This window comes from Argiope bruennichi, chromosome 11 (assembly GCF_947563725.1).
Source record: "Argiope bruennichi chromosome 11, qqArgBrue1.1, whole genome shotgun sequence".
Taxonomy (NCBI): Eukaryota; Metazoa; Arthropoda; class Arachnida; order Araneae; family Araneidae; genus Argiope; species Argiope bruennichi.
Window position 1 is genome coordinate 4532636 of NC_079161.1, and position 19150 is coordinate 4551785.

The following is a 19150-nucleotide window of genomic DNA, read 5'->3' on the forward strand; positions in this document are numbered from 1 at the left end:
AATAATTTTTATCAATACATTATTATTATTATTGTCAAAAGCAATCTAGGGATTTGCAATCAAGGTAAAGATCAATGGTAGTATTTATCTCTCTACTTTCTCCTATTCATATGCTTATGACTGCAGCGGTGTCCGTATTTCTTCGCACATTTGTATAGATTCAAGTATGAATTATGTACGTCTACCTATCCTTTTAGATTGGAGCAAAAATTCAATAATATTTGTAATAATGATGTCAAAGCAAAGAACCAAATTTCATTTACCTATTTTTTTTTCTTGTAATTTTAAATGATTAATCAAACACTTACGAATAGACAGATTCACGGATAATCAATCCTTTTACAAATTATATTCAAAAAAATTAATATAAATCTACATTTTGATAAAATTGCATGATACGTTTAACTGATCTAGTTGCTTTTGTTTTGGGGTATCATGTTCACACATTTACGGTCAGATAGATTTCCTATCAGCCAGTTTCATCTAATATTTGAGATAAGATTATATTTAAGTTAATTGCAATTAATTTAAAAGTTCTCTCAAATACTTTGACTAGAATGATTCCAAGGGTACATGCTCTGCCTTTTTAACCCTAGCTATTGAATTGAGAGGAGGTTGAAAAAGGTTAATAAAAGGGTTTAAGTGGTTGAAAAACGGGGTTAAGCCATATCCAGTATGCCATATTAATCTGAAATTTCAGAAGCAATTGTTTGTTTTTTAAGTCAATTATATAAATAAATACTTGTTATGGAAATTTTCCAAACATTTTAACAAGTTTCTAAAAAAGGCTGAGTTTTTTAATCTACGTTATTACGTTTAAATATTACAAATTTTTAATTCTTAATCTGCTTTTTAATGCTTTTTTAAAGTTGCATTTAATTTCCATGCATGCTTCTTAATACATTTAAAGTCCAGTGTTTATAGCTTTTTGAATCTCAAATGTGTTTAACTTTAAATTCCCAGTTCATATTGCAATATTTTCATAGTTCGGTGTTAATTTTTTTTCGTTAGTTGTTAGAATTTTTTTTAAAATGTTTCTTTTGTATAAAATTCTATTTAATCGGATTTTTTTTCTGTAGTGAAATTTACTTTAAATAAATAAATATATAAAAGTCTACTGACTCTGTTACAAATTTTGGATACTTTCAAATCCGCTTATAACTAGATTTCCGAATGATTATAAAATTTCACCGACGTATATATATAATTCCAATCAGCGCCAACTTCAATCACAAGACCAATTTCATTCATTTTTTCTTTATATGAGAGCTTATAAGCATAGATACATCATCAAAGATCGCATGTCTCTCATCACCTTCTTTCAAGAGAAATATTAAATATATATATATTTCTTCGCTGTATATTCACTAGATATGTCATATGGAGGAAATTTAAAATTATTTCCAAAACCTTTTGGTGCTCAAGCTGCCCCAACCATTCGACCGATTCTGCCAATTTTTATTTCATATTAAAACTTTTGCCCATTAGATATGTCATCAATGATCGCCTTCTCTCTATGATTTCCCAATTTCAAAATAATAATAATGATGATGATGATAAACGTTTGTGGATGATATTGTGGGTGGATATTATTTGTTTCCTTTCAGCATTTCTTTATAATTCCCTTTCTCTGAGTGCTGGGAAATATATGAATACAGAATTTCTGAAACTTGCGAATAAATTTTTTACATCAAATTTTGGTGATAAATCTGCGAAAACCAGTTGTGTGATACGTGCAATTTATAAATATCGTGCAGTAGAAGATATCTTGAATTATTATGTTTAAAACTGCTTAAATGAAAAGTATCAAATTAGTTTTTCAAATTAGACGAAAATTAGAAAAAAAAAATATTTATGTACATTGTATTTTTTAAAAGAAAAAAAGAAAATTTTAAACATTATAAACGTATCGAAATTTATGAGGAATAAAATACTCCTTCTTAATATCTTAAAAGAATTGTTTGTTTGTTTTAGCTGCCTTTGAATGTTTTTGTAGATGACAATTTCATTGAATGTTAACATAAAATGGTGGAAATAGATGAAGGAAAATATTGCAATAAATGTAGATAGTTTTAAATTTCACTAACGCTTTAAAATCACTAGAACAGTATACAACTTCAAAACTAAATTTTAAATAAAAATATTTGATATGCATTTACACTGGTGCAATTCATAAGGTTTTAAATTGTATATTTTATCATTTTGAATCATTTGAAAACGAAGATGTCATTATTTTTCAATAAAAAATAATGATTATAAACAATATTGAATTCTGATAAAACGGCGACGAGATGTTTCAGGGCCTGGATAACTAATACCTAGGTAATCAATTATGTGGCTCTAAAATAATATATTTTTTCAGCTGTCCAACCAGTTTTCTGATTTGCACTCAAAAATTGTATGTTTTATTATAATAGAAGATGATGCCATTTCTTCTAAAATATAATACATCAGTTCTATATTGTTATTTATGCATTTCAGTTAACAGAACTATTTATGATTAACTTTTTAGACATGTTACCGTATTGCAAATGTTGATTACTCGATACAAAAATATTGCAATGATTTATTTAAAAGAATAATAAGGGAATATGAAGACAGTTTTATCCTACATTGGCTGCTCTCTCTCTTTGTATATATATACGTATATATACAGCACACTCCCGATTATCCGCGGAATTGGGTGGCGCGGCCACCGCGGATAACAAAAATCGCGGATAATCCGAAAAAAGCTAAAAACGGGTATAACAAAAGAGAAAACAGTCATTCCAACTTTGAAATATAGTTTTATGTACAATAAAACGTAAAATAAACAGCAGGAAATGTTTAACTAACGCTTAATATTTTAGTATATCACTCAAAACTAACCTAAAATGCATTTTGTTAATGAAGACAGAAAAGTGCTTTGTACTTACGAGAGGCGTCAAGGATACACAGAAAAATTAATACATATGTTCTGTTTTAATACTGTAATGTATTATGTAATTACAAAAGCATAACTGTAAAAACTACACCTTTTTGAAGAAATCAGTCATTTGTGTTTGCTTCTTGCTTTGGAAGCATTTTCTCTTGATCGGAGATTGCATTTTTTGTAGCCTAAGTTTCTCGGATAAATACCCCGCTGCAAGGGTGAGTAAGAAATCATTTGCTCATCAGAGGGGAAGGTTCTGAGAAGGCCTGGGATATTTTTGCCATAAATAAGCACGATGTTAGCAAATTTAGCGTTTCGCTCAGTTTTGTGAACATTTTTATTTTCTTTGCTTTACGCTTGTACAAAAAAAAAACTTTGTGTGGCAGGCGCGGATAACCCGCCAGCTGATAATCGGGAGTCTACTGTATATATATATATATATATATATATATATATATATATAAGTAAAAAATCTAAAGTAAGAAATAGTTTGAAAACGAAACTAAAATGAAAACGAAACAAAACAGTTTCGAAATCGCAACTAAAATTTATAACCTATTCAAACTAAAACCAAAAAAGAACTTCATAGTATTTAGACAGTGCAACTGCAGCTACTTCTAAAACACAGATGAATTGATACAAAAGTATTAGAATCAAGTTAATAAGAAAAAAACCAAATAATAATGAAACCAAAAAAATTATAAAAAATATAAAAAAGATTCCAGCCTGAATAATATATATATATATATATATATATATATATATATATATATATATATATATATATATATATATATATATATATATATATATATATATATATATATATATATATATATATATATATATATATATATATATATATTCATTAATACGGAATATATAATGAAATTTCTGTTCAATGATTCTGCTGTGCAACGATTCGCAAAGTGTTATAACAGCGATCGGGGTTAAAAAGAAGCAGAATAGTCTTCCCATCTTCCTCTTTTCTTAGAAACCTTCTGACTTTTGTAACCGTACAAAATGAACGAAAGCAATAAAATTTGACTTGAATGAGCGATAACTTGTTCCTACCCTTAGGGGCTCTTGACCCCACATGACGTTTGGGGGAAAGCAAAAATTCGGCTAACGCTTTCAGTACATCTCGTTTGGAAAACCGATGCGCTTTTACGACACATTACTAGTCTGACATCTCTCGCTTTTCAGAAGTTTCACACGTAAAATGAAACCACCCAGAGGGATATATATATATATATATATATATATATATATATATATATATATATATATATATATATATATATATATATATATATATATATATATATATATATATATATATATATATATAAAGAATTTTAAGGAGAGAGTCCATTATTTTTGTTTCATTTATCTATAATATATTGCAATGTCTCTTTACAAAATTAATAATTTTTTTGATGTCAGGATCTCGCACATGCAGAAAAATTCGTCCGATCCAATTCTTTTTGCCTTTTGAATGTATATAGAATGAAATATTAAAGGAAGACCTGTTCTCAAATTAGAAATTATATATCCACCGACAGTCTAAAGATGCTAATAGTGGTGGTATGCTACACCGAGTTTTTCCTATATTTTGCTGCGCTTCGGTTCGAATATGAATCCCGTCATTCCGAGTTTTCATTTTTTATTTTAGAGAATTTTTGCATATGATTGTGTATATATTTTCGATAATTTCAATTTTCATTTCAAATATCTGAAACATTCTACAACAAATTCTATACAAAATTAATAATTTAGGGAAGTCAGCATCTCGCACATACGCCAAGCTCACTTGTTTCCCATACATTGTGCTTTTAGAATTGAAATATTAAACGCAGACATATCCTCAAAATAGAAATTATATCTCCGACAGACGCTCGGAGGAAGCTTGATATGGTAGTATTTAAATCTGAAAGGTTTATTTTAAATCTGAATCCCGACATCCAGAGATTCCTTGTCATTTTTTTATATATTTTTTATATTAATGTAGTTACAAATTAATTATTTTCATGAGAATATTTCATTTCAAATATAGGAAATATACTACAAAAATTTTATAAAAAATTAATTATGGATGTTGGCATCTTCGGCAAGCTTATTTCAATCCAATAAATTGTGCTTTTAGAGTAGCTTCAAATTTTGATAGCCAAATAACCATCAACTATTATAGAATCCTTGCACCGTTCTATTTATCATTGTTTGTATCTCCCTAATTTTCGGTAAGGTCTCGTAACTTTTATTTCGTATTTCGTCAAGTGATTGAACTTCAAATAATGCAAGAAAATTTTTGCTGAAATCAAACATGAGTTTTTAATTATGAATATATATATGAATTATGTTTGCCTGAAATATTACAGAATTATTGAATTGATAATATAGGCATTTTATAAATTCATTGAAATCTTTTCCTGAATTTATCTTTTTAGAAAATATTATGCTTCTGTTTATTTCATTTCTTACATACATGTGTTGAAAATTACACTTTCCCAGGTTTAGTTTACAATGAAAGTTAATCGTTTAGTTTGGATTTTTGTCAAAATGATGGCAGCAGGTAGATAAAAGGTTTCCTTCATGCAAGTGTAATATGTTAGTACAGGTTAAATTTTATTTTTATTTTGTAAGAAATAAATTTTTGAGAAATACAATTAATATATTATCCAAATATTGATTAAAAATAGAAATTTAATTTCATTTTTTTCAAGCAGGAAAACTTTATTTCGTATAATTTACAATGAATTGAAATTCTAAAAAAAATCGCTATGAGGTGCACATTCCTATCCTCCAAAATACATATGTGCCAAGTTTAACAGCTCTAGATCAAACGGCTTAACCCGTAAAGTACCAATATATACGCATTCATATTTATTATATTTCATATCTATTATTATTTGGCAACCAGTTATTTCACCAGGATTAATGCTCTCTAAAATTTTCAATTAAAAGTTAATATGGCATAAAGCAAAATATCTTAAAGCTTCAAATTTTGCTATTCATATAACTCATATTATTATATAATACCGTTCTGAATCTAAAAAGTCTTAGAGTTATTCGCTTCTTGACAACTATAATAACGAGGCAGTTCCAGAGAATTTTAGTTTAATTATATTAACGTCCCGTTTTTAAAACAACACTAGGACTGTTTTAGGACGAACCTAGTAATTTTGAACGGCGGTCAGAAGACGAGGGCAACACTTGAGCTAGAACCCATTCTAGCTCAAGTGTTGCTAGAATGCGGGACCAGCGGGACTACACCTATGCGCACTACACCAGCGGGAGGACGTTTGACCCCGCCTGACTTAAAGTGCACCAAAGCCACTTACACGGCCGTTCTTCGGTGGGATCGGATCTCGAACCCGATACCCTCCGGTTCCGAGGCCAACACCTTACCACCAGGCCCCCACCAAAGAGAGAAATCGTGAACTAAGTGGAAATTATATATCAGAGAAAACTTCCGACTGGAAATTGGAGGATCGCAGTTTCGAGATTCGAATCCACTACATCAGCCATGCATGTAGATTAAATGCATATGAAATTTGCCAATAATCAAAAGGTTTTACATTATTGTAGCGGGGTGTCTCCTTAAGTATCATTTTCTGGCGATCTCGGTTCAAAATTACGAAATCAGCCTTAAATAATTTTCCAATAACTTTAAAATTGGAACCTTAATATACATATTCCAAACTAACTAAAACTGTTTCTGAAAATAAAATCCTTCAATATTCAGAAATCGTCGCACCTTTAATTGCAAATATCTTGATTCTGATAAAAGAAACTATCTCGCGTCCTATTTTATTATCCACAAATCATGCTACCACCTCTTAAATGAAATTTCTGATTTGAACCTTGACAATTCTGATGTATTCCTATGAAGTACGATATATTTGTACAGCTATATCAAGGCATTTGCTAAAACAATAATCATTTTCTTGTTTATTTTACATAAAAATCCTTATGATTGTGATTTGGGGGAACTGTGGATTTTATCGGACGTCGTAATGCACTACAACATCTTAGTGGCTGGTATTCTGCAAATGATGAAAGCGTGGTATCTATTCTGCTCAAACTGAGGAAGATCTCTCAGAACCACGACGTTCACCTCCAATGGATCTCATCACACTTAAACATTAATGGTAATGAGGTCGCTGATAGATTGGCCAAAGAGAATAGTGAGAATGAAACGGCCACTGGCTCTTTGCTTACTTATCAAGAACTATACTCAAATTAAAAATCTAAACTCAATTTAATATGGCGTATTCCACCTGCGCATCAAGCGTACACGGAAACATCCCCTGGCACTCTGATGGAAATCAAATGTGACCATGACTCCCAGACTGCTCTGGCTAGATTAAAAAGTGGCCATCTTAAGTGTCTTTCCTTTGCAAGCAAGTGGTAGAAAAATCCACCCTACTTGTAAAAAATACTGAGACCATCCAGTTTCCCCGGATCACATTCTGGGTTGCATCAGATTTTCTAAGGGAGACTTAACATCCGATCCCTTATTATTATAGGATATTTGGTGTTCAACAACCTACTGGAGCTGATCTGACATATGTCAGATCTTTTTAGGATAAGTAACAGCAATATAAAAATCAATTTCTTTATCATAATTTCTTCTATGTCACTGCTTATGATCTGCAATTTATTGTCATTAGTCTTCAAGCATTATTAGTCAGAAGTCGAACTCGAACCTTTATCAAAAGTTGCGAATCCGTTCAAATAAATAGAAGGGTCCAACAAATCAACTAATCAAATTGGACCGAACTCACTATCACGTGACTTCACTCACGCAGAGAGTATATGCCTTGCTAGGTCCATTCACTTTCAGACGAGGAAAATCATGGAGTCTGACAAGATGGAGACCGAAGAGACTGTGAAGGAGTCTTTCGATAAGGAATTCGGTGATGAACAAAAATACGACTGGAATGAAGTGATACAAAATCATGTGAAGATTGTAGTTGTTGGCGAAAGAGGTTGCGGTAAATCTTCTCTGATTTTGGCCGCCAAGAATCAAATTTTTCCTCATCCCGAAGAGAACTTTGTCTCGAAGCAATGCCCTTTGGATGTCGAAGTGGATGGCAAGACAGAAGCATGTATGGTGGTAGAAGCTGACTCTGGGGACGACAGTATCCACAGCAGAAGCAGGATCTATTCGGAAACGGACATCATCTTGCTTTGCTTCGACGATATCAAGACCCTGACGGGTGTCGAGAGGAAGTGGGTTCGGGAGCTCAAAGACCACGTCCCCGGGGTGCCAATCATCTTAGTGAGGATCAAGAAGATGAAGCAAGAAAGCGATATTCTGTCTTCAGAGCTCACAGAGCTGGAATCGTTTTCTGGTCTTCTAGAATGCTGGCCACATGCGAGGAAAGGGGTGCGAGAAGTGTTCCAGGAAGCTGTTAAAAAGGCACATGAATGTGAAATCTGCGAAAAAAAGTGAAAATACGGAATTTCATGAAAAATGTGTGAAGTTCAGAAGGCGTATTTTGCACAAACAATTTTTGATCAATTTTTGAAACAATTTCTTTGATGGATTGTAAGAATATCGTACTGTGCATCCTTTCTACCTTATTTTATTTCGTTCTACCTTGCAATTGCCTGGAATCTGTTTAAATGTTTTAAAATAATAAATAATAACGTTGAAAACTTTTGAGAATGTTAAAACTGTTATTAGAATGGTGCATTTTTCAACAGAGCTATTGAATAACTTTCTGTTATTTTAGTGAAAATTTTATTTATTCATAAATATCAGTTAAAAAGCTTACAAACAATTGAATTTCATGTTCTTTTATCTTCTTTTCACTTTATAATTTAGTTGGTGATAAGTGGATTTTTTTTTTATTCTATCCCATCTATTCATTCATCAAGAGAAGTGCAATAGGCATGTGGAAATTTTCCCAGTTGCACAAAGAGGAGACAGGCTTTTACTAATCAATAAAATATCTATTAATAGGATGACTTGCACGTTTAAAGAACTCAACTAGCATTTTTTTTTTTTTTCCTTCAAGACTCCTTCTATTTCTCAAAATTGGAAGAATACGATTTCCGCCATTTTAAAGTGCACCCGTCTTGATACAGAGCAGTTTTCTTGAATTCCAAAATCTTTTGACTCTATGTCCTAAAGGGGAAAAAAACTTTACGAGGATTTTAACATCGCATTAAAAATTAAGATTACAAAATAAATTGAGATACAAAGATTTTGAAGAAATTGGAAAATAACGGGTAATCCGATGAAATAATTAAAAAAGGAATCGGGAAAAAATATTCGGCATTCATACCTTTGTTACAAGTGGCATTCTTTAACTAGATTAATTCGTTAAAACAAAATTGTCTTTCACCTAGGAATAAAGAGAATTCTGTTGAGAAAATCGAGATTTAACTGAAAAGGCGAATTATTTAAAAATATATCCAAATAACGGAATTTTCGAGCTAACGAGTTTCATTACGATGAAAACCATTCTTTTATATGGATGGAAAAATCGAAATTCTTTTTTAAAAAAATCTATTTTTTTAAAGTTATTTTGACATAAATATCTAACTAAACCTGAGAAATATTTATCAAATTTCTTAAAATTAGCATTTCAATTATCACGAAAATATTGAACTATATTTTGAGGATTTCATTCAATACTCTGAAAACTGTATAATATCGTTAAAATATGATTATCGCATTATTTTGCATCGTAAGTTATTTGGGTATCAACATTATATTTATTGTAATAAAAGCTTTGATTCTCGCTCTCATTCTAGTTCATTACTTGCAGAGTAATGTTTCTTGGTACAAGCTTTCACTCAACAAGTAAAGCTGTCTCTGCATACGAATAACCTTGCTAATTCGAAAACGTTTCATTGACCACATACTGAATAGCTACAACCTAATGACTGTTGCAATGTGAAAGTTTGATAGAGAAAAGGCTCGAATGCTGAAAATCATGAAGTTCAAATCGAAACAGCTCCCGGGTAGCTAAAAAACCAAATATAAATCTAATTGAAATGTAACTAATCATTTTAATCGCTGTAAAAAAAAAAAAGTTGCCAAAAAATTCGTGCTAATAGGATATTTTGATTTTTGGAAGACGAGACTCAAGATTTTAGGAGACAAATATCAATATTTTAACCACAATTTTACCCCTTAAACTTTTTTTTTAAAAATTGCCATGTGCCATGCTAAATTGCTATTATAGCGGATACCGCTTGTAATGATCGTTTTTGGTCGATGCCAAAGTTACCATTGCATCCGAATAATCAGCACATCCAAAATACTTTTAAAATAATAAAATTTGATAACTACACAAGGATAGCATGAAAAACAGATCATTATTGGATGACAGATGCTGTCGAAGACGTCACCAAGAATGTTTTTAAGTGTTTTAAAGTTTGCAATTCTCTTTAGAAATTGTGTAATTTTATGAGTAATTGTGTTGAAGTGACCTATGGATACACGGGCGGAAAAATTTAAATTTGAGAAACCAGTCAGTAATGTGCAATTCATTAAAAAAAAGCCGCCCTCTGCTGGTGTAATGATGAACGATTTTTTTTTTATTTGCTCACACAAATTCTATCCCTTTATTATGACCTACACAAAATTTTGCAGCTTTTCGAACAATAGCTTCATCTATAGAAACTTTAAAACAGAGTCCTTTAATTATAGACACCTATTTATATTTATATATATATATATATATATATATATATATATATATATATATACTAACTATTACCCGCGACTTCGCGTGGAAATTTGGATGTGTATGTATGAGAACTGACGGTCTGATTAGCAGTCGGTAGTGTCTGTCTAAAATCGCCTGCGAGCAAAACGACAACGCCGCCCATCACCGCCTGGTTGCTGCGAATGTCCTGTAGGCTGCGGTTGAACGCCTCTGATGCATGCTTGTGCGTCATTGTGTACTCGTAGCATACTGTTAACTTGCACTGTTGCAAAAGGACCACCCGTCCGCTGTTTTTGGTGAACGTTGCATGTTGGGGTATCAACGCTTGCAAGATTAAGCAGCAATTTGAAAACGGAATGTGCAGTCCGGCCACCGTTAAGCAAAGTTGCAGCAATGCCCAAGGGAGCTACAGCCAGAGCTATATTGCGGTCCTTGCGAAGTTGGCCCACACAAGCATTCATTTTTATTATTTATTGAGAAAATGCCTTTCTGAATCATTTATTATTATTTGGTTATAGATTTTAGAAACTTATGCATATGTGTATTCCCATCACCTATTCAGAAAGAATCTTTTTTGCCTAAATTATTTTTAAAGCATCTAAAACTATTTCCAAAAAATGTTACAGGAAAAATCATAGTTTTGGCTCTGCACTTTGAAAAAAAAAATTGATTCACCCCATCAAGAATTATCAAAATAAACTCTACTTTTTTTTCTTTTTTTTTTTTGTATACAGAGAAAAAGGGTCACTTTAAAACATTGAGATTAACTGTATATGGTAAATGATATGCCACAGCCATCTTATAACATACTATGGTGGTCTTTTCCAAACTTTTTCACAGAACATATCGCGTTGCTTGAGGATGCAGACAGCAAATCCTAGTAGATGATGGTGTTCTTCGCAAGCAGAGCTGTCTTGCACCTGCGATTTCCAGTTGTAGTAACTTAACACGCCGCGTTCTGTATTCAGTTGTATACAGAAAATGTTGATATATATCTACAATTTTGGTCACAAGACCGCATAATACGAAATGTCATTTATTTAAGTTATTACGTTTTTTTAATTATGGCCTTTATAAATGCTCATATGTAGAGACCGACAGATGATCATATCGTTAACAGATTTGATTCAAATTTTGAAACTCATTTAAATATCTGATGGGAAAACGAAGTGACAAATTTTATCTGCTTAGTATTTTTCAGTTATCGTGTTTATATACTCATGGAGAAACAGCCAGAATTCCTTTAAAATTGTTAATCCAAAATTTGATAAAAATCTTCAAATTCGGCTTCAGATATAATAATGTTTTTTTTTCTTCTCCAATTTAAGGAAGTATGAAACGTATTCAATGAAATTTCGAAACTGATTTTTGTATGATTGCAATACCATGTTCATTTAAACTGGATTTTAAAAAAATGTATCCAACTTTGAAAATTAGCTTTATTTAATGTTCTTGCACTTAACGTTTGAAATTTTGAATTTCTTTTTGGAACTAATCATTTTCTATCTGAAGATATTAATTACATATTATAAGTTGGTTTTATTTTTAAACGCCCTAAAAATGTATTATTTTTCTTACAAAGAATTTTTTTTTCAGATTCAATGGCAGATTATTCAAAAAAAATCTTTCGATTTTTAGACATTTTTAAATGCGTAATTCTTATAAAAAGACAGGGAATAATTTTTTTTTTTTTTTTTTTTTTGTATTCTTGCCGCATATGCTGACATTGATTTTTTTTCATGCCACGATCTTACTCCACATAATCATTAACTAGCTGTTTAGTTTTTTATACAAGATTAAGAAAAACTCGGATCCTCTAGCATAAGAGCCTTCCTTTTGATACTTAAAAAAAAGAACAATGTGCTAGAAATTCAGAACTGCCGATCAAATATGTGCAATTTTCATTGCAATACTATGCAATTGCAATTTTCTGTCGATAAATCAATATTATCTGTTTCTAGAAATGAAATATTAAACATTTCAAGTCAAATTTCTAAAAATGCTTGCAAGTAAAATAATAAATAAGTATTTAAGATAAATTTTATAAATTTAAGAACTGTGGCAATACAGAGGCTTGAACTTTATTTTATAATTTTGTATTTAATTTTAAATTCACTTCAAATAATATATTTATTAACCATTTGGGAATATTTCATCAGATATTAAATTTTTTATTTGGAATGTTCATTAGATTTTTAACACTAAATCAGACATGTGTCGTTGGAAAATCCATTAAAATTAAGAATACCAGTTTCGAGTTCAGTTTTCTAAAAATTTGTTTGAATGAAAAATATCACAAAATTATTTAGGTATTTCTTTTAACTTTCATGCCCATTATAAGAAAATATATTAAATTTTCTAGCCTGATCCAAATGCAATAGATTTTTATATATTTGAGCTCTTTTTAATTCCATGTATTTTATATATTCTGAGAAATCTGTAAAACAGAAAAAAAAAAATGGATTTATAAATTGGAGCTACATTTTCGATTTTAAACAAATATAAATCAAGCTTGTCGGAGATTATTCATATTTCTTCCACTTACGAAGGATGAAAATTTAGAATAAAAATTGCATTATTTATTTTTTTATTTTTTCAATACATTTATTTGATTTCTCTTTTATTCATGTATTTCTTTTAACTTTCATATCCAAAATAAGAAAATACATTACGTTTTCTAGCCTAATCCAAATGTAATAGATTTTAATACATTTGAGCTCTTTTTAATTGCAAGATATATCTGGATAATATTTCTTTTGTCCATTTTCTACAGAAATGTAACTAAGCATGAACGAAATTATCCATATACGATACTACAAACTACATAATATACATTCTGTGATTGTTGCTCAATACTTATGAACATGAGAAACATAAAATAAAATTAAATAAAAATTGTCAGTGTGATTACATATGAGATAATTTCAATCGTACCATACCAACGAAGGGTAGCTTGTAGTACATGTAGACAAATTGCTACGACCTAGTTGTGATCAGCAATATCTGGTGATGGAAATAAACAAAAGATTTCGAACGACTTTTAAAAATGTCTCATTAATTATATGTAAGAGATCTTAGAAGAAAAATGAAAATGTTCTCTTTCTTTCTATTTAAGTTTCTTCAAAATATGTGTTTCGAAACTACAAATATAGAAATTAAGTCATTGGCATTACCTGTGCCTTTCGCAGTTTCTAAAATTTCCTACAACATATTACCAATTATAGTGATAATGTGTTTCAATTATACTAATTCTATAATTCGAAAACGAAAATGTATAACTGTTCTCTTATATTTCTTCTTCACCTATGGAATTCACAGTTGCACTTCGCATACTGACAGCCTTTGGAAGTCAAGCGTTTATTATTTTGAAACTGGCATGGAAACTGATTTTAATCGCACTCAGAAGACATTCTGCTTTATTTTTACTACCTTAAGACTTGGTTGCATATGAACATAAGATAATTTGGAAAGTCTTTCCTTGGAATGTCAATCAGCAAGAGTTCGATATTGAAAGGAGTGTTCCTGCATGTATTGATGGATTCCTGCTCTTGAGGTGAACTGGATCGGATAGGCCGAATCTGCCCCTTTATCTTTGACTCAAAAACTATAACTGAAAAATTCACCATCATTTTCATATCAACGAGGATTATATCCTTCCATAAGTAATATTCTTTATTGGTAGCTGTAAACAGAAAAAAAAAAAAAAAAAACAGAATCCTTAATCTCTAACACTGGCCAGCCGGCCAGCCTACAAAATAATATTGCTCTAGGACAATCCTTATCAGAAATCTAGTAAAAACTACTTTTTCTATCCCTGATATGAGCTCCCTAAAAATTTTCTTTGAAAGATAGTGGCTACTGATGTTTGTTTACCCCCCCCCATCACTATTTTTTTTTTTTTTTTCGACAGTCGGCTTGCTGTGTCAAGATTGAGAAATTGTCACGAGATCTAATTAGAGAGCAAGTTGGCATTGCATGACATTTCAACATCAGTCCTTTTTGCTACTTTAATTATATCTGAATACAATTTGGAAATCTCGGTTTACAAACTCAATCATTTACTGTTTTTTTTATATTCGATTATATTTATTTTGATCAGGGTACCTTATTTGATATAACTTGTTTCTCGAACAGGAACTACAGTTATGGTATTTATCAAACTTTGTATAAATATGGCAACAGTGTAATCAATGTTTTTAAGCTTTTTCAATGGCTAAGCTCATGACACTTTAATATTAACAGATAGGTGTTGGTGTACGCCTCATGTATTGTAAATAAGTAAGCAATATCTTTTAGATTTTATTTAATTGATATTAAAATGTTATTTTTGTTCTAACACTGGTTTTTAGCCTCTTAGCATTACCATGGTATGTCAAGCATCACAAATCTTTCTTGTTTTATTTATAATAATTTTTATTAAACATTTTCTTTATTTTTTGGAAAAAAATATTTACAGAATTGTCAAGTTAATTACAAATAACATGTTTTTTTTCAATATCCTAAACTTGATAAATGAAATTGATAAACTTCCCACCCTAGGGCGATGACATTTTTTGTTTCATTTTTCTTTTACCAAACTTAAATTATTTGTGCATGAAATGATCAACAATATTTCACGTTCCTGTTTATGAATTCATTTTTATCGCAATTTTAAATAAAAATGATTAAATAGTGTTCGAAATAAATTAATGATATATTTTAATATCCTTAATTCTTATGCACTTTAATTGTATAGTAATGAAAAATTGCACAAATGCAGTTTAGTAATTTTGCTAGTATTAGTCTATTGCAGTAATTTGTGTAACTTCCAGATTTAGATCTCTTTTGAAAATTGTAATTTGTATTAAAGTGTTATTAAAAATTCATAGCTGAATTTATTAATTGTAAATATGTGTATGTAACTTGTACATGTTGTTGTGTAACTTACTAATCATGTTGCTAAAGATTTAGAATCAGCAAGAATATAATTGAAACATTTTATTATAATTTTGAGGACCCAAAATTACCATATATAAAGCATTTAAAATTAGCGAGTTTGTATTTATTATCAAATCCAATATAATTCCATTTCTTACATAAAAATATTCATGTTGAACACATTTTTTGTAATTGTAGTATTTATTAAAATGATTTGCATAAAAAATTGGTATGTCTTTGGAAAAGTTGTAGAACATTTGATATTCAGGGCTAAAAAATATACCGGATATAACTTATTAACTTGTTTAACCTTTTAACTCCTTTGAAGAGCTGAATTAATTGAAATTCCTTTTACATCAGTAATTTATTAATATTTAGCAAACAAAGATATAGTGTTATTGTTTTTAAAATTTAGTGTGAATTGCGCATCTCTAAATTTTTTTTCCAATATTGATTATACTTTCAATAGTTTTTTAAAATAATCTTTTCATTTTGAAAAACTGCAAATATACAAAATGCTACTATACTTTTCTGATATATGTTGGTTTTTCTATTCATGAAACCTGAATTACTGCTAGTCTTGAAGGTTGACATTTTTCTTTAATGCTGAACTTTTAATCAAATTTAACTCATTTCAGATATATTATTTCTTAGTTTTGTAATTGCTACATAAAGGTTTACAAATGTCTGAACTTAGTGATTAAGTATAAATTTTATTTTATTCTCATTACTGTTATTATGAACAAAAAATGTAATTTTTCACTTACATTATAGCATAACTACAAAAAGTGCTTTTGTAAAACTTTAAAATTTTTTTTTATATACTAAGTAATTTGTAAATACTTATATATATTCTCTTTAAAACTAATAAAACTCATTAATTAAACACACACACTTTTCTCATGTTAAGAAGATATTTCTGAGCTTACATAACTTTTATTGCATTTAAAATTATAAAGGTATTGCAAATGCAGATTTTCAGAAAATTTAAAGTCATTCTCTTTTCAGATGTATAGAATGATTATTGAGTCAATAGTTTTGATTGTATCAGTTTGCACATTGGAAAAAATGTGCAAGCTGTCTGTAAATATTTGCAAGATAATTCCTTATGATAGATTGTTACTGGGAAAATGAGTAAAAATATTAAATTTAAATTTCCCTTGTGTTTATTATATAATAGAGAAGAAAAAATTTGATTGATAAATAAATTTTGAACTATGTTTTCAAAGAAGCTAAATATACACAAAGAAGGAATATCATTAATACCAACTTGTTTTTTTAATACTTGAGAGTTTGTGTTTGATGTCTCTGTAATAATTTAGATGTGTATTGTTTAGTTGAATGGAATCTAGAAAAATTTTATATTCAAGCATGTACTTAGATAATTAAAAATATGTTGATTTTGAAAATTGGTTATATCATTTTCATCTAGACCATAGTTATTAAAATGCATGCAATTTTATAAGATTGTGGTTTTCTCATGTTAAAAAAAAATTATTGAAGTTAACCCATCAGATCTTGGTATATCTTATATATTTTGGGTATTTCTAGTATTTTTTGCAGTTTTCTGTGCCCATTGTAAAGTTAGCAGCTTCTATCCTTGTCTTATTGTATCATGTTTTAAAAATACTTGAGTTTATTACCTTGAGTAACTTTTGATTTTTAATTTGATTGTAAGAACTATTAAATAAGTTATAATTGCACAGATATTTTTTTAAATTGAGCTTTCATTTTCGATTTAAAATATTTTAGGTTTAGTTTGCAGCCTTTGTAATGATCTTTTCAGCAAATCTCACCATTATTTATAGTTTTCTGAACTGGGACATATTCATTTTTAAAATCAATGGTTCTACAACCCATTTTTCAGTCATAACACCTTTTTGCAGATTTTGTCATTTTTGGAATGAATTTTATCATTTTGTCATTAATTTTCTTTTATTTAATATTTCTAATATTTTAAGCACTTTTTTGTTGAAATTAATACATTTTTCTTGCTAAATTAATTATACTTATTTTTCTTCACTGTTTATGTTTGGCACAATTTATTATTTTATGAAGTTCAGCTTCTTTGGTTCGATGCCTGTATTGTGTCTGAAAGTTACAAATTCCGTTTATGAAAAATTGCTGGAATTTTTATCTATATTGTCTTGTATCAATGTTTTTTCTTTTTAACAAATTGATATATAAATCATAACTATGTGAAAAATAAAGAGAGCTACAATTTAATATCTGTGTGATAGGTCAGAAGTCATTCCCTTAATATTTAATTTTCTTTAATCCTGCAGTCTTTTTCTGTACTATTGCAAATTGGAATAACTTTTAATACAAAATATGTTTAATAAAACTGAAATAAGTTGAAAAGAAAGAGGTTGGATTTAGGCAGATTGACACAGCAGAATGTTTGAATATTTCATAAAACTAACTTCCATAGAAAAATTGTTTTATTTGTTATAAAAATTCTTTCCTAACTTTTATTGTTCTTTCATTTTGAAAAATAATATTTATCTTGTTTGAATATTGAAATGCTTAATTTCTTTAGTGTAAGAATTGTTGGCAATTTGCTTATATAAACCTGAGCACGGATCTATATCGTTTTGTTTACTGGAGGAGACTTAGGAAAGCTTGATTTGATTGATTTTATTTTGTCTGCAGAGAGGAAAATAAGTTCTTATTCTGATGTCATTTGTTATGTAATGGAGAGTTGAGAAAATAAATCTAATATTTATTGAGTGTATCCTGTATAATTTGTTTTTCGTATTATAAACTATAAATGATGTAGTATTCTTTGCATATTAATAAATAGGAAGAAATAATTTAGGTTATTTGTGCTTATATATAATTAATAAAAAAAATTATCAGACATGTCATGTTTATTGCAGCCAGCAACTAATTAACCAAAGATATCGTGCCAGACATCCTGAAGTTCACCCATGGTATGCAGTTGTACTGTATACACAAATATTGATCTAAAAAAAGAAAAAAAAATCTAGTCCATTTAGTTTTATAAAACTCTCTTATAATTAAGTGGTTTGCAATAAACCACTATGTAACTTCAATATGCAATTTCACTTAAAACTTTTTAAAAATTTATGCTGTATTTTCACTTTTTGTCAGCTCTTGTTAGCTTGAAAATAATTCTTTAAATATTGAATATGAGTAATAACACTTTCATTTAGGTGTACATTTCTTTTCTTACAAGTGAGAAAGAAAATGTAACTGAAAACAATTTTTAAAAGCTGTTTTTTTTGTGTGTATTGAATTTTTATTTAATTATGTTGCACTTTTTTTTTAATCTTAAGATCAGGGTTTTATATATATACTATTGGGTAGCTGGATTCTTGATATGGAATCAAAATTTAATATATTTAATGATAAATTAATACTTTATCTTGAAAATGAATGTATATATATACTATCATTTAGAACATATGAGTATATAAAATTTTAGAGCCCCTTATACTTTGAAAAGTCTTTTAAAAAAAGATTACTAAGTTGCATCTTTACAAACATAAAACAAGTTAAATAAAGGTTAATGATTAAAAGTTTTCTGTGTCTGAGTATTTAACTTCCTTGTAATTATGATTTTTACTTTTTTAAAGTAATATTTCTAGTTTGAAAAATTGAAAAGGAAAAA

General features: G+C 29.2%; 2 protein-coding genes across 3 annotated transcripts in view; both read left to right on the forward strand.

Annotated features, from left to right (window-relative positions):
* Positions 1-7784: 7784 nt before the first annotated feature.
* Positions 7785-8369, forward strand: LOC129957287 (ras-like GTP-binding protein O-RHO). Its single transcript, XM_056069549.1, has one exon. It carries the CDS (start codon positions 7785-7787, stop codon positions 8367-8369), a length of 585 nt encoding a protein of 194 aa, XP_055925524.1.
* A 6208-nt stretch (positions 8370-14577) lies between these two features.
* The window catches only part of LOC129957216 (WD repeat and FYVE domain-containing protein 2-like), a 34945-nt gene continuing 30372 nt past the window's right edge, over positions 14578-19150 (forward strand). The window contains exon 1 of one of the 2 annotated variants that reach the window (XM_056069438.1): positions 14578-14877. The gene's annotated coding sequence lies outside the window, so the exon portion shown is untranslated. The remainder of the gene's footprint in view (positions 14878-19150) is intronic. The other variant, XM_056069439.1, reaches the window with a different exon arrangement.

Excerpts from the sequence above, each read along its gene's own strand:
- LOC129957287 (XM_056069549.1), top strand. The coding sequence starts at position 7,785 with ATGGAGACCGAAGAGACTGTGAAGGAGTCTTTCGATAAGGAATTCGGT.